The following is a 17,488-nucleotide window of genomic DNA, read 5'->3' on the forward strand; positions in this document are numbered from 1 at the left end:
TTTGAGAAATGTCATTCAGTTTAATTGTTAAAGTAAGTTTGCTTTTTGTTGACTCACTGTAACTTACTATAACCATTTTTTTTATTTTTACATTAAAAACTTTAAATTTTCTCTAGATTATATTAAAATCACATGTCTGTTTTGCTTTAGCGGTTAATGCTAAGTTATTCTCAATGATTTCAAAAAATTATAAGGGTCAATTTAGTAATGAACGTTATGTACAAAAATAAACGTAAGATAAATTAAGTTAAATTTAAGTTTTTCAGTTGAGGTAAAAATATTTTAAAAAATTTAGGTTAAGTCATAGTATCTCAATCGTAAACATAGATAATTACAGTAGTATTAAAGTGGGGTCGCGTAAAGTAGTTTAAGTCCGTTTTAATGTAGCGGAGCCTTAACTTTTTAAATAAAATTGAGGTTAGGTTGGAAGAAGTGACTAACGTTAGGGTAAGTTCAGTTAAAGTATAAGTATGTCAAATCTAACTTACTCTGTTCGATTAAAACAAATCACGTAACCCTAGTTGAAGTTTCTTCCATTTCATACAAGGATCATATGTCTTATGATATCACACTGTCTGAATTTGATTTTTTAGTAAAATCTTAGCATGAAACCAAAGAAATTAAGTATGATTCTTGTACGATCTCCAAGAAATTATATATGATGTTTGTATGACTAAGAAATCTTACAAAGCTTATTTGACCTAATATGAGTACTAAGAATAATATATGTTCTAATAAGAAAGCAAAAAATGTTGCTTGATCAGTGACTCGGAAAAACTACCTGAATTGTTTATTAGATTACGTAATTTAGCGATGAGAAACCTTGCAGAGATTTGGGCAATTAAGTATGCTGATGAAAAAGTCACAATTTTTATTAGAAAAAAGTACAGAGAAGACTCACTTGAACGAAATGTACCTGTAGTCAATAAAAAAAGTTTGTGTTTTTGTCATTGCCACAACTGCAATTTGGGGCCTATTTCAACTCTTTTATCAACAACAAATTAGGCAGTGATTCTACCCTTTTACTCGTTAAAGACCCCCAATCGAGACAATGTTTTGATCGTCCTTTTCGGGATCTTAACCATCAAATTTCTCGTTTAGTTGTTCCAAAAATAATAACACAGTTCAGGGCCTCGAAAAAAGAAAAAAAATTACTAAGCATTTGCATTTTGACTCAGAAATGCGTTACAAAAAGTTAACGAAAATATACTTATACAAAGTTTGGGAAAATTTTTGCCAGGATAAAATTGAAGTTACATAAATCTTGATTTTACCTGAGCATGACTTAACCTTAGCTTCGTCATTCTAATCCAGTATTCGGTATTGACATATAATGAAATCACGAGAGCCGTGTTATAATAATACACTTACGTTAGTTCTTCTGTCAAGTCCTGTAGATACTCCCCAGCTGATTTTCTATCCTCAATCTTGTTTTCTCTATTTTGTGGTACGATGTCTGGTTTATTGGTGCTTGTTGATTCCTGAGCTACCACGGAAGTTGTGCTAGAAGTTTTTATTCCTGATGTTGTTGTTGATGACGTAGTTGTAGTTGTTGTTGGGGTTGTTGTGGTTGTTGTTGTTGGTGTTGTTGTAGTTGTGGTAGTGGGCACAGTGGTCGGTTGCTTAAATAAATTCAGCCTTTAGTATAAAATTGACGAAATGAAGGAAAACCTAATAAATTGAGTTTTACAGAAGGGTACCTGACAATATTAATTGCAGTTTATGAAGATAGTTAGAAGCTTTTTAATTATCCAGATATTGTCTCTTAGAAAAACTGAGTCTAATAACAAAACAAAACAATTTCAAGCAAAATAGATTTCGTCTATTCGGCGAATTTCGTGAAGGATCACATGCTAAAAATCGAAAAAAATTGGTTAAGTTCGACCATAATAAGCCGAGCAGATACATGAGTGAATTGATGCTGTTTCACACCTTTTCAGAGGCTATAATGCTTTTTAAAAATTCTTCTAAAAATTTGAATTTGTTATTTCATTTTGGTCGCTTTCACAAGCGAGAAAGCGAATTTTTATTCAAACACTTTTTCCTCACTCTACTTGTAAGTACTTTTAAATTTTCACGCCTGCAACTACTCGCTTTTTCGCCCCAAAATCGTTAAAATATGTGAACAGATCTTAAATAAACACAGCCAGAAGACTCTGGAATGGAATCCAATTAGATATTCATTTAAGCACGATCCAAGTATTTGCTGAACAAAAATAACCTCCTACTTCTTTGCATTAATAACAAAAAATTGATATAGGAAAAGTAGAATTTCAAAAAGGAAAAAATAGCTGAAAAAAGCCCTCTGAATCTGCGACAAATGAACAACTATTCGCAAAAAAAGTGTAATAAAATAATTTTCTTTCACTGATCGACTATCAACTGATGAAAAAACAAAAAATGCGTTTTACCGGGAGAAAGTCGAAGAAAGAGACAAAAACCAAAAAAAGTTTTCAAAAAATCCATAAAAAAGCGAATGCGGTAGTCCACAACAATTGTTCTGGAGAATCCCTTTGGAAAATTTTCAAAGATGTTAGAACTCAAAATTGGATTCGAAAGTCTAATATTTGCATCAAAGGTTGCAAAATGATTCTAAAATTACTATTACTAGCTGAGATAATTGGTACAAACACCTATGACGGAAGAAGTAAGAGTTAAATCTAAACACATCGCTTGGTTTTATTTATTTTAGTGAAATTTGTATTACTTTTGAAAATACAAAATGCCTTGTCTAGCTTTCGCTTCAACCTCTTATGGATAAAAAGCCTATAGAATGGATCTACATTGCACAAGAAAACCTATAGACAGAAAAGCAAAATCCGAAGAAGTAGGGAAAAACCTTAAAAAAACAGAGGAAAATGGGACCAAAATTTGCATCAAATTACTCGAACATCTTTAACAAAACAACACAAAAGTAATATCCATTAAATTGGAAGGCTGCCAAATTTGCTACAACAACTAAATTGAAGCACAAAAATTCCTAACTGCTATAAAAATTTGAAGAACACAAAAAACAAAAACTGTTAAAAACGGGTCCAATATGACAAAATTGCAAAAAAGGCTGAAAATTGAACCTTGAAGTGTATCATTGGCTTCAAACGGTCAAAAATGATTCTAAACTCAAAAATAGTAATTTAGAGAAATGAGACAAAGACCTTTAACTGAAAAAATTGAGTTTCACACTTACTTTTTTCACTGTCTTTAGAAAGCGTTTATATCCTGTTTCAGAACAACTGGACCGATAAAAGAACAAAAAATAGATCACCATAAGTCCTTTTCGAGTAGTAAAAAGATAGCGCCCCCAATACAATTTCTTTGAATTGTAAAAAAACTAAGATTAATGCAATAAAGCTACGTTCAGTTTACAGCTTCGCAGCTTGAAAAATTTATGAAAGATCTATTAAGAAAATGATCGACAAAATTTATGCATTTTTTTGTTCAGGGTTATTGTATCAATTTTTCACGGAGCGGTACTGGCGTAAAGTGAGGAAATGTGACAAGATATTGTCACTGTTGTCATCCAAATATACTCATCAATTTACTCTCCTTTTTGCATCTCAATGGAATTGAAAATTCGGATCTATTCTGTTCCCCCCTCCCAGTGTTTTTACGCCCCCAGTTACAAATTATATGTTGTTATATAGCACATTACTATGTAAAAAATAGCACGTGCGCCTGAGGGCGTAAAAGATATAAACCCACTGAGCTTGGGGGGAGGGGGGACAACAAGAATAGATCCGAATTTCCTTACATCGTATAGATCAACAGCGATGTCGAGTGTGACACGTTTGAGGCCATCATTTCTCCAGCCATTGTTAGTGTTGCCTATCCACTCTACAGTCACTGACACAATTGATTCATCCTTGTTCACATCAAACTCTTCACACGTAGGGGAACCATTCTCTGAAAGTGTGAACAAGTTAAAAAGTGAACAATTTCGAAGTGTCGGTTAGTTAAAAGAGAGGAGGAACTGCTTCGTCCTCTCCCCCCCCCCCCCCAAGGTGTGGACTAGCCATTACAATTAATACGTTCATACGAACATACTCACATACAATCATAAAGGTGTAAACATATCAATTATAGATTATTATATTCCAACGGGGCTTGATCATGTTCTATCAATATTATCCAAAGATGATCCAAGGATCGTAAATGATTTCATACGAGTCATATCACTTGGCTTACTAATAAGCCTCACTGTTTTCTGCTTTTTCAAATGTTTCTTTCCTGCAATTTACCAAAACAATCAAGTTTCATACTCTTTTTTATTCCATAGAAGGTTCGTACTAGGAAATACGTTATGATTTTTATTACATCATGTACGCCCCTTTTTTGACTACTAAGAAATAGCAACCCAGGGATAAAAAAACTTGACAATCCCGGGAAAATAAGTCGCAAACTTGTTTCACTCCTTGAAAACTACTTGAAAACAGTCAGTTTTTCATTGAAATACATACAAAATACTGGTCGATTCCTATCAGAAAATGCAAACGTTAATACAGGGTGTTTTTCATTGTTTTTCTCCGATTGTTCATACAGTTTGGTTTAAGTGGTTGATATTTTTTATACAAAAAGCACCCTAAATAGAAGGGATTTTGAGAAGACATCGTCTTACGATCCTCTGAGGTCCTTTTGTGTTTTACGTTTGGTTTAATTTTGGATAAAATCAATGTTAAGAACTCGAAAGTAAATAAATTTATTATATTTTTTACCCAGTGCGATGCAATCGACTGTTAGCATCCGATCGAAGGCTGAGGCCTTGGGCGTTTCAAAATCCATGGTGAAATCAAAGCTAAGGGCATTAGCCCTGTTTCCATCACACTTGACAAACACGCGGAAAAAGGCAGTTCTTTGCTCTCGAACAATCGAGAAGGAGATCGAGAGAACTTTCCCACTTTTATATCTCAGCTGGACGTATTGGGGCATTCTCATACCTGTGAAGAAGCAAATTAGCGGTTAGCCCAAGTTCAAAATCGGCATTCGAATCAATTTAAAGAATTAAACGCCAATACCCAAAACAGGATCTAAAAATTTTCATAAAAAGTAACGGATCTTTTCCTTTTGTGCCCCCAGTACGTTATGCGCCCCCAGTTACAGAGCACGTGTCATTACATAGTAAATCATTATATAAAAAAATGGCACGTGCTCCCGGGGGTTGCAAATAATGTACGCCGACTAAGTGGGGGGGGGGGGGGGGCACAAACGGAAAAGGCCCAGAAAACCCGGGTTACCTGGGCCAATAGCAATATACTTAGCAATGCTAAGCATTCTGAGCAAAAAGTACACTTTACCATTTGCAAATTTATCAAGTACATTTGACCAAAAAAAAACATTTTATGAATTTCTCATTTGTATACTTGAGAAACAGTTCAGAAATCAAATTTTATCAAGAGTCATCTTATATGGACAATTGCGCTTTGGCTTCCTAAACTGCATTTAATAATGCGACGGCCTTGAATGCAATTGTTCAAAAATTAGGGTTTCTTTGATTTATGTAACACGTGATTGAGAGCATTCGTGGACAACAATGACAAATTCGAATAAATTCACAGGAGCAAATATACATTAGAGGCAATGTTTTGCCCTCCATTTTGGTAGAAAAACAGCCATTCCATCCAAAGGTTATGATTACACAACTGCTCTTTTCTGTAACCCTCCCCCAGCCGTATATTACCAATCTGTTTGCACCCAAATTTTTTTTTGCTTTTTGGTACATTGAGATAATTTATTTTATTCACGGTAATTAGTCGGGTTTATTTGTAAAATTTATATATTTTTGCAGACAAAAAGTTGGATAAAGCCATTCCAATGAAATATAAGCACCAAAATGATTTCAAAAAAAGCCCACGCGTTATAATTTGTGTTCTTACATTGTATGCCAAAGGTAAGTCAGAATCCACAGTCCATGAATTAATCGTCCAGATTAAACAGTTAAATAAAAAAAACAACACTTTTATTAACCAAATTTTTTCACCCCAATTTGTTTAGTTTTGAAGACAAAGAACCAAAAACGAAGTTAAAAATAAATTGCCAGAAATTTGAACAACTGGTTTGACTTCCAGTTTTGTTTTTCATTACGTTTTGAAAACCACATTTGCTGAAATTTGCCCAGTGACCAAGCAAAAATTGTAGACAAAACGTAAATAAATTAAAACAAATTGGCTAAATTCTCCATTTTCACCATTTTACGCACATTTAAAATGCGAAAACTACCAACAGAAATTCTCACCTATTTTTCTGATCTTGATACATGTGTGCGGAAAACAGCAACCATGGTAAGATTATTTACTCAGTGCGATGTGGTTTTAGTTCCGTAATGTTGATTATCGTATGTTTAAAATGGTAATAGCTACATCAACTACCATTTCATTCCTTCCACCCCATCAAAAATATATAAAAGAATACAGAGGCCATTTTTCAATCTCTCTAGGTCACGTTAGATTTGTTGACAACTCGTCACTCTGATAAATAGCGTTGGTGCCCCTATGCTCATTTTTTTTGAATGAAAAGAAAAAAGCCAACATTATTCTGTTCCATGTTCACAAAGGAACACAGCATCATTTTCAAAAACCAATGTAGCTTTGCTCATAGCGGGTGTATGAACTTAATTAGAGGACAACATATCAAGTTTGAGAGCAGTGAACAAAACTGAACAATGCTTATTTTTAAAATCGAAGTTTTTGCCAACAACAAACTTTATTTAAGCTTTTATAAAAATAACAGTGAAATAAATATTAATGAGCGTAAATTTATTTAATCAGTGACACATGCTTATACTTTTACCAAGTTTTGAGAAAAATTAAATTTAGTTTTTTTTTTAAATAAAAGTGGTAAACCATGTAACCCAACCGATAAAACGGATAGATGTGTGGTATATCAATCCCGTCAGATCGGTTAGTTTTCAACTGATGGAAATAGAAAACAAGTAGCCGACTTACCGTACAAATTTGTTTTCAAAAATTAACCAAAGAAACTGCAGAATATTCATAGATTTTCCAGAAATGAAAGTTCTATGACTGAACTTTTTGCATAAATGGACGGTCTTTGTCTACAATTTTTCATTGACGTCATTATAAAAAGCTCTAATTAAACGTTTAACTGTCCAATCTTTAGCATTAAAAACGTAAAAAGGCTATGGAATTTCCTATTCAGAGATAAATCAGAGTCTGAATCAGAGTCTGAATCAGACAAATACAGGGCAAAATGTGATCCGAATCAGACTCCACATCAGTACTGATAACGTTCTGAATTTCGTTCTGATTCAGTACTGAATTTGACTCAGCGTTAGGGGTACAGAAAGGTATCCAGTATTACCTATGTTAGCCAGTTGATAGGTGTTGCTCCTGTCTTGATGAACAGGATAAATGTGATAGGGAATCTGGCAAATGTCGTAGAAGATTTGATCTCGTTCCTTCTTGAAGTCCGCAAAGTTTTTATATTTCCTCACAAAATATGCCGAACGGGCATACATTTCCAGTAAGCCTGTGTTGACCTTCTCATCCGTGCTGATGTAAAACGGGAAAATTCCTCCTGTCTAAAGAACCCAATTCAAGTTACAGAGGTAAATTCGGAAAAAAAATCCGAGTACGTTTATGTCAAGAATATCCGTTTAGTTACAGCTCCTCCTCTCCCAGGTTGCCCACCTTTGACGAAACTTTAAAAACATACTCAGACTTATACGCTGCCGTAGAAAACTTACAAAATTTGTACTGCACCGCATAAGGCCGTAATAAGTTTTCTACGGCACCGAATCAAGCTGATGTAATTACCAATTTCTAAAGTCTACTTTCCTAAAAACCGGTTTTAAAAACAACGCTTATCTCATACAAATCATTTTTTCATTACTTTTTGGCTCTTTTCACTTCTATGAAAAATTACAAACCTTAGTACGGCGCCGTATAAGGCCGTAACAAGTTTTTTAATTTTTCCAAGGTATTGTTTTCAAACATTAATTTGCTCTGCAGGTACGCCTGACGGTAAAAAAAATTTACCTTGAAACAGTTCGAAATAGCAAAAACCTGTTACGCCCCTTGTATGGCCGGACCGAAATTTGGAAGTCTAATAATATCTTCTGGAGTTCATTTCATTAATAAACCAGAAAAATGTTCAACTCCAGAAATCAATTAAAAGCGTCAAAACTGAGATTTTGTTCCAAAGAAGACCAATGCTTACGTAATATGTCTCAAAAAAGAATTACCTGTGAACTGAAGTTCGGAAAAACAAAAGGTTTGCGGTTTAAGAGGATCAAATAATATTTGCACTGTTTTACCCATTAAACTGTCAGTCGCACCTACACACAGCTGGTGATTAGACTCCAAACTGCAGGCCCACAGTTTAAAGTAAACTAAAGAAAAGTTCTTTTTAATTCTTTACGGTCGGTTCAGTTAATTGTGCTCTAGTTTCTGTAAAAAATAATTTACTAAATTTGGGGCGCATTTAAGAATTCTTCAAAGTTTTTGGTGCCAATTTCTGTTGTTTGTGTCTTTATCTATTTTGTATCATCATTTGGAGACTTTTGAGTTGAGTTTCAATTGATTCCTAAAGTAGTGAGTGTATTACACTCAAATTTCACAATTTTTTCTTCAACTGAATCTCTAACCAATATCTTTTGTAGTTAATGTAAAAAATCAACCAGAAAGACTTTTAACTCCAAATATTCATCAAACACGTCAAAACTAAAAATTTAATTTCTAAGCAAGACCAATGCTTACGTGTTATGTCTCAAAAAGAAGTTAGCTGTAAAATTGAGTTCGAAAAAATAAAAGTTTTGCGGTGCGGTTTAAGTGAATCAAACAAAATTAGCACTCTGTTTAACATGAAGTTTTCAGCACCACCTATATAGCTGGCGAATAAATCCCTAAATACAGGCCCACAGTTTATAAGAAAAAATGAAAAACTAATGTGTTTGGTTTGCGTTCGGTTCAATTAAATCTGTTCTGGTTTCAGAAAAAATAATATTCAAATTTCGGCTTATTTGAAATTTCAGTTATTTTTGAGCATTCACAACAACACGATTTTTCTTGGAGACCCACAATCTGAATACTTAAACTATTTACAAGAATGATTTCAGAAGAATCTTCAAAAGCAAAACAATAAATGCATTTGATCGCTTTAATAAAAATAAATCAAAATTTTTATTATTTCGAATTCTTCTATAGTTTGTCATCTAAATGGCTAAAAAAAACACAATACAGTTTATTTTGTATTGAACATAGTTCGTCTCTTATTTGAGGTTTTTCGCTTATTTGAAAATTTGATTTTAAAAAGTCTTTTTTGCAATCGCGTCTAAGAGCTGTCGAAAGCTAGCCAAAAGCAACGTAAGAGTCCACTTTTTGTGTGGATCTAGATGCAAAAAGAACTTTTCGTTTAGCTTGTATAGAAAAAAGTTCCTCTTCTAAAAAATAGCTCTACTGGAAAAAAAGTTCCTCACTTAGTTGTTCCTAATCGCTTGTTTGCAAATTTTATTTTAAAACGTCGTTTTTTTTCTGTCGGGTCTTAGATTTGCGAAAAGGTGACAAAAATTAACTTAGGAGTCCCGCTTTTTGTGTAGGTTCTAGTGCAAAAAAATTTCTGATTTAACTTGTATAGAAAGAAGTTCTTCTCTTAGTTGAGTTTTTTCGCTTATTTGAAAATTTTCATTTTAAAACGTCTTATTTTTGCAATCGCGTCTTAGACTTGTCAAAAGCTAACCAAAAGCAAGTAGGAGTCACGTTTTTTGTGTGGGTCCAGATGTAAAAAGAACTTTTGGTTTAGCTTGTAAAGAAAAAAGTTCTTCTCTTAGTTAACTTTTTTCGCTTATTCGAAAATTTTTTTTTGAAACGTCTTTTTTTGCAATCGGGTCTTAGAGTTGTCAAAAGCTAACCAAAAGCTAGTAAGATGTCCACTTTTTGTGTGGGTCCAGATGCAAAAAGAACTTTTCGTTTAGTTTGTATAGAAAAAAGTTCCTCTACTAAAATATAGCTCTACTAGAAAAAAGTTCCTCACTTAGTTGTTCCTAATCGCTTGTTTGCAAACTTTATTTTAAAACGTTGTTTTTTTCTGTCGGGTCTTAGAATTGCCGAAAGGTGACAAAAATCAACTCAGGAGTCACGCATTTCGTGCAGGTTTTAGTGCAAAAATAACTTTTGATTTAGCTTGTATAGAAAAAAGTTCTTCTCTTAGTTGAGTTTTTTCACCTTTTTGAAAATTTTAATTTAAAACGTTTTTTTTTGCAATTGCGTCTTAGAGTTGCCGAAAGTTAACCAAACACAACGTAGGAGTCCCACTTTTTGTGTGGGTCCAGTTGCCAAAAAATATTATGGTTTAGCTTGTATAGAAAAAAAGTTCGTCTCTTAGTTGAGGTTTGTCGCTTAATTGAAAATTTTATTTTAAAATGTCTTTTTTTGCAGTCGCGTCTTAGAGTTTTCGAAAGCTAACCAAATCCAACGTATTAAATCCACTTTTTGTGTGTATCCAAGTGCAAAATGAACTTTTGGTTTAGCTTGTATAGAAAAAAGTTCCTCTTTTAGTTGAGGCTTTTTGCTTATTTGAAAGTTTTATTTTGAAACATATTTTTTGCAATCGGGTCTTAGAGTTGTCTAAAGCTAACCAAAAGCAAGTAAGAGTCCCACGTTTTGAGTAGGTTCTATCGCAAAAAAAGTTTTATTTATAGCTCTACTAGAAAAAAAGTTCCTCACTTAGTTGTTCCTAACTGCTTGTTTGCAAACTTTATTTTAAAGCGTCGTTTTTTTTCTGTCGGGTCTTAGAGTTGCCGGAAGGTGACAAAATTCAATGTAGGAGTCCCGCATTTTGTGTAGGTTCTGGTGCAGTAATTAGGTTTTTTTTCAGGTACTATTTTACCTTAAGTTTGTCTGTTTTGGAGAGAGCTTTCCAAGCCTTGTTTTTTAAATCTAGTGCTCTGCTCAATTCTCCCATAGCTTTAGTTTGTAACTCCGCCGTAGCCGGTCACCGTAAACCGGATGAGAAAGGAGGAGGGGAACACACCCAGAGCATACTGGTAAAGTCTCAAAGGTCGGTTTTTCAACTTGACTGGAGCCTTCTCAATTTTCCAGCTATTATTTTACCTTAAAAACCTTATTAATCTTGGTACGGCCTTACTACGGCACCCTATTAGTCTTGATACGGCATTAGCACGGCAACTTATAAAACTTTGTACGGCCGTAGTACGGTGCCGTAGTAAATTTGACAAGAACATAGTACGGTTTTTATCTAAGACTTATACGGTGCCGTACTACGGCCGTACCAAGTTTTCCAAGTATGGGTAACCTGGGACTATACAAACCCTCTGCTAGTAAGAAAAACTTATTGCAAAATGACCCGATTGAATGAACACAAAATGTTGTTTTCATACGCTTTCTGGAAAATCTTCAGGTGTACTTTGCATAGTGTATTTGAGGAGTAATGTGGTTCTGTGAAAAATCATTCACGGTATTTCCTGATACTTTCGTGAAAAGTTAATTAAAGAACAAATTAGCAGAAAATCGGAATTGATATAACACTGCTGCAGGTTATAGAATCCTGACACTTTCGGAAATATCATTCATATAACACTTTAGCTTACATTTCGTATGTTTGCCCATGCCCAAGCGTCAACATTCGGGTTGGCATTTTTATCAACCAGAGCCAGGACTATTGTTCTTGCAATCGGAAGATTCGGCCAGCCTTCCCCCAAATCCTGAAATAAGTACAGCCTGGGTCCACGTTTTGACGAAAAACAATGCCCCCCCCCCAAAAAAAAAAACTCGCTTCGAAATTGACAAAAACTTCAAATAAGTGAAGTTCCCAGCATCTGGCTTTTCCCATGTATTAAGATAGGCGGGTGCGGATATTACTTACAATTGAGGGCAAATCGTCCCTTTGCAGCTCGGTATCGGTGCGGCGGACTAATGCACGAAATGAAGTAAATTGCAGTAAAAATGAAAAATTTTTAATTCAAAGTTTCACCTGCTCATGCAATGAGATTAGCAATAAAATTTCGTAAAAATGAAGTGAATTACGTCGAAATTTTAAATTACCGAATTCAGCGCATTTCTGCAATTATTCAACGAGACAGCGCCGCAATCCTTAAAGTATTGGCGTTTATAGCGCTGGCATCATGACCCGTCGCCGGCAAATTACATTCGTGAAAAAATAATTCAATTGACAGCAATTTCGCGAATATGCACCGCAGTCAAGATTATACGGAGTAACAATTTGTCCGCCTGGATTTTTATATTATAAAATGGTGGTTTTTTGTATTTACAATTTAGCCTGATTGTTGTGATAAACTTATTAAATAGTTTCATATTGGCAATGATGATGACGAATGAACACCAAAACAGCCAAAGCCAAGCAAATCAAACTATCCTAACTCCTTTGAGATATCTGGGATGAACTCCAGTTGCAATAAAGCCCAAGCGAGGCTGTACGGAATTGAGTGTAGCTGAAAACCCGACGCAAACCTAGAAGCTATCATTCGAAATGCCAATAGAAATGCCATTCCCGACATCATGGCCCAAATGCAACAAAAACTTGAATCATCAATTCCACGTGCTGTCCAAGATTCCCCGGAAACTTTTAAACAAAACAAGTCAAAACAGATGGTTGACTTAGAAAATAGATGCAACCTGAAAACCTTGTCAGAAAGTGATGTGCACGAGTCGAACAACAGGCGAGAAAATGAAAAAATTTTCTATCTCAAAATGGACGAGGGCAAAACACGCGAGTATTACAATGAGACTATTGACAAAGTGCTGGAAATCATTGATCAAGTCGACGCAGTTGTTGAGGCCTCGGACATTCCAATTGCTCATCGCCTGACTGAAAAACGCAATCCTATCATTGTCAGGTTCGATAGAAGGGTGTAAAAATTGAACCTTCTTAAAAAGAAAAGCAAGCTGGCAGATGTGGATGACATGAAGTATATAAGCGTGGTTGAGGAGATCACCAAACCTAGATTCGTTTTCAAGAACATTATGAAAACTGAAAACCGCATCAGAAAAACCCGGCGTGAAGGCGTACTGCACTACATGTGGAGCAACAACACTAGAGTTCACAAAATTGTCGGTTTATATGAAGGTGGCTCAGTGCTTAAATACCCCTTCTCTGACGTTCATGCCTGTTTTAATGGTTTTTTCTCACCAAACAATAACTCACAAGTCTCTTGAACCCCTCCACAAACCACTACCTTCCCTTGATCACCCCTCTACATCTCAACCCTCCCATATAATATCTGATTTGCAACTAAACATCCCCTCAATCAGGAACAAACTGCTGGAATTGGAATCTTTTATATATAGATTTGAACAAATTCCAGTGTGATATGCCTTACGAAGACACACTTAGATGATGACGATGGCACTTCTAATTTTCTTTTACCTGGACTCAGGTGAAAAATCGTAACAAGTTTAGCGGAGGAGTGATGATTCAAGTCCATAAGGATGCGACAATAATTAGAATCTTGCAAGCTCCATTTGAGGAGGCAATATGTGTTGAAAATAACAGAATCATACATATTTTAAACCTTGTTGATTAACAATAATCATAGAACTAACAAAAACCAGTTCATTGATTTACTTGATGAACATCTGCAAAGTAATACTTCTGCCACAATACCTCTTATAACATGCGATGATTTTAACATGAAAACAAAATCTCAGAATTTAATAAGCAGTATCTACGACGATAAATTAAATGCGAACGGCTTCAGTTTCATAGTTCGGATCGTCCAACTAGAGAGACTGATCATTCATCAACCTGCTTAGATCATTTCATCTAGCTGAAAGTTCCGTCAATTACATCAAATATCCTGTTCCATGAAAACATTGCCGACCATTATCCTATTCTAGCTAGTTATTCGGTCAACGACCTCGATCAGACTGATGCTCAGTGTAAATTTTGAAAATTAAAGTTTTTGCATAATGAATCTCGGGTACAGCTCTTCCTGCATGAACTCCAAGGACACCTGAGTCTCAGAGAAGTTGAAATACTAAGAAGTAGTGATCCAAGCATTGCTTCTGAAACCTTTACCTCGAATTTTATTAAGGTCTTTGATAAGTTTGCCCTACTGCAAAATGAAAAGGAAATCAAATCAAATGACAAACCTAAACGGTTGGAAAATTCCTCGAAGAATCATAAGAAAAACCAAGCTCAACAAAGCTCATAAATAAAAGCTCAAAAATCCAGATTATTTGGCGAATTTCAAAATTCACCGTAAAAATTTTAAAAACACAAACAAAAAATCAAAAAAAGACTTTCTATGCAGATAAGTTTATGTCTTGCATTGGTGATTCGAAGCAAACTGATCATTTACTTAATAAATTTAGCGGCAGAAGTTTGCACTCAAAAAAGATTCCCATTCTGCCATTTTGTTGTGAAGCGAACCAGTCAGATCTCGGTCACGTGGCAGAAAAGTTCAATTGATCTTTCGTCAGTGTACCTAAAAATATTCGACAGTCGACCAGTACCGTTTTTCCTGTTCTTATTCCAGACAATGACATGTCTTTCTATTTATACCCGGTCTCAGAGTATGAAGTTAAAGAGCTCATTGATAGCTTAGATCATAAAAGATTGTATGGTAATGATGGCTTAAGTAATATTATAATTAAATTACCAGCCCCTGCTACGGTTCACTACATGGCGCATATTATTAATTGTTCCCTCACTAATGGCTTCTTCCCGAATTGATCAGGAATGCAAAGGCACTTGATCTGCACAAAAAATGCAGTAAGTTAAGAGAAAATAACTAACGCCCTATTTCACTTCTAATTGTATTGAGCAAAATTTTTAAACCTGCTATGTATACAAGGTTATACAACTTTTTTGAGTGATTCGAGTTCCTCTCACCTTGTCATTTTGGCTTCCGAAATAATCATAGTACAAATGATGCCTTAGTTGAGTTAACCGAGAACATAAGGGAAAATTGGGATGTTAAGAACATAAATTGCTTCTTTTTGGATGTACGGAAGGCTCTGAATACACTAGATCACACAATTTGAGACCATTCAAAAGACCATTCAAAGGATTTTAAAGTCAAGCGAAATTAGATATAGTTGATATTGATAACAAATGCATTTCCATTAAGCCTGTATGTAAACACCTCGGCATCATAATATACCTATCATATACCAGCTTTATATGCACCAGTTATTCAGGCTAGTTTTGAAGTCAATGAGTGGATTACATTGTGAAAGTTATATTAAATCTGTATTATCTTTTTCGCCATCAATACTTACAGACTTACGCGAAGTGCATCAAAAACATTGCTAATGGAACCCTCTTGTAAGCGAATGATTGAAAAACGATCAGTTAAACTTCGAAGCTCTTCAATGCATTGAGCAATGCCGATGTTCTTCCCTACAATACTTTTGGATCAAACGAAAAAATTATGAAATTGTTTTTATCATAAAATTAGGGATAAGTTTTTGGTTAAAAACGATGATATAGTAATATACATCTCTGTATAATTTTTCCAGGAAATCCAAAAAACAACCTCTTGGATAAACTCTACCAGACATCTAGTTTGGGAATGAGATTTATGTGGAAAAATGTGAGCTCTAAATCCGTTCTTGTTGCCGAGTTATTGCATATTTTTAAAATTTTTTTTGAATTTTCCCGCTAAAATTGCTTCTCAAAAACTTGGAAGAATTTTTAAACCAAAAAATACTTGGAGGCCTATTTCATGCCTCCAGTGGGTTTAACTAGGTTAAATAGGCTGCTGTTAAACTTTGAAGAGTTTAGCAAAAAAAAATAATTTTCAAGTTTTCATTTTTTTTTGTTTTTTTTTATCATAGCAACTTCTTTATTAAAAGACTCCAACTGCCAATTTACAGAGTCTCTAAGGGCAGGGCATGTGGATTTAAATACCCCGTTGCCTGTCCACCATGATCATGTTTTTAGCAAGTTATTTTTTGTGCTTGTTGTTACCTATTCGGTACTTGATAAAAGAAATAAAATCTTTGTTTCTTTCTTTTTATAGCAATTAAGTTATTTGTAGCCATTATTTACATTTAAGAGCGATAAAGCGTAAAATTGAACTATTACTTTATTGAGTACAAAAATTAACCGAAATAATTGGAAAACAAGTAGCAATAACTACGGCAAATAGGGTTAAGTTTTGTCCAAAGAACTCAAAGCCAGAGGTAAAAAATTGAGCACGCTTTTGTTTTATCAGTTTGTTTTATTTTCCATAATTGTTTCAGGCGATTAGCAGAATTTTTTAAGAAAATTATTCATATTCTCATGAACCTTTCGAACCTGTCTTGTTTGGCTCATTTTTTTTACAAACAGTTACTAGAAATAGAATTTTATACCACATAGATGTTATACCGGCAATGGTGATGACGAATGAACACCACAACAGCCACAGCCAAGCAAATCAAACTATCCTAACTCCTTTGAGATATCTGGGATGAACTCCAGTTGCAAAAAAGGCTGTACGGAATTGAGTGTAGCTGAAAACCCGACGCAAACCTAGAAGCTATCATTCGAAATGCCAAGAGAAATGCCATTCCCGACATCATGGCCCAAATGCAACAAAACTTGAAGCATCAATTCCACGTGCTGTCCAAGATTCCCCGGAAATTTTTAAACAAAACACGTCAAAACAGAAATGGTTGACTTAAAAAATAGATGCAACCTGAAAACCTTGTCAGAAAGTGATGTGCACGAGTCGAGCAACAGGCGAGAAAATGAAAACATTTCTATCTCAAAATGGACGAGGGCAAAACACGCGAGTATTACAATGAGACTATTGACAAAGTGCTGGAAATCATTGATCAAGTCGACGCAGTTGTTGAGGCCTCGGACATTCCATTTGCTCATCGCCTGACTAAAAAGCGCAATCCTATCATTGTCAGGTTTAATAGAAGGTTGTACAAAATGTACCTCTTTTATCACTTTTACTTCTATCTTTTCTAACTATTTCAGATGCAGGTTCTGACCAGATTCCCTCTAATTCTCTCAATTTCAAAACATCTTTTGGCAACTTTATTCTAACACTCTATCTCTTCTAACTCTTTCATGCAACTTTTTCAATTGTTTTTGTAAGTCAATCTAATAAACCAATCACAATCCGTTTCTAAATATCTACAAATTCATTTTACCAAATCAGAATTTCAACCAATACAAAAGTGTAATTCATATCAAATCTGGATAAGGAATTTGTATACGACACTGCGCCTCTATAAAAAGAACAATGTAACCCTTTTAAAAGAACAATATAGCATTGTGTCTCTTTAAAAGAATAATGTGCCTCTCAAAAAGATCACTGCGCCTCTATAAAACTTTCATGCGAACTTTAGGTTAAAATTAGAAAGCGCCTTGCAGCAACCTTTACTTCGTGTAAGCTATATAAATTATATTAAAGTGTTTTTGTTTTTCTTAAGCTGATTTGAGATTATTGGCCAAGTGCTGGCAAAATAGGTCGACGTCTTAAGATGGTTGCATTACTTGGAGTTCCTGTCGTTGTGGAGCTGTAGGTCCAAGAAGCTTTGACAATTGTTTGTTCGTA

General features: G+C 34.7%; 1 protein-coding gene across 1 annotated transcript in view; it reads right to left on the reverse strand.

The window, feature by feature from the left end:
* The window catches only part of LOC142356460 (uncharacterized), a gene marked incomplete at its 5' end in the record, with an annotated part of 69,245 nt that overhangs the window by 5,095 nt on the left and 46,662 nt on the right, over positions 1–17,488 (reverse strand). Inside the window, 5 exons of the mRNA XM_075408373.1 lie at positions 1,372–1,622; positions 3,752–3,903; positions 4,713–4,934; positions 7,315–7,534; positions 11,561–11,674. Coding sequence (XP_075264488.1) covers positions 1,372–1,622; positions 3,752–3,903; positions 4,713–4,934; positions 7,315–7,534; positions 11,561–11,674 — 959 coding nt within the window. The remainder of the gene's footprint in view (positions 1–1,371; positions 1,623–3,751; positions 3,904–4,712; positions 4,935–7,314; positions 7,535–11,560; positions 11,675–17,488) is intronic.

This window comes from Convolutriloba macropyga, unplaced genomic scaffold, assembly GCF_964194025.1.
Source record: "Convolutriloba macropyga unplaced genomic scaffold, txConMacr16.3 SCAFFOLD_310, whole genome shotgun sequence".
Taxonomy (NCBI): Eukaryota; Metazoa; Xenacoelomorpha; order Acoela; family Convolutidae; genus Convolutriloba; species Convolutriloba macropyga.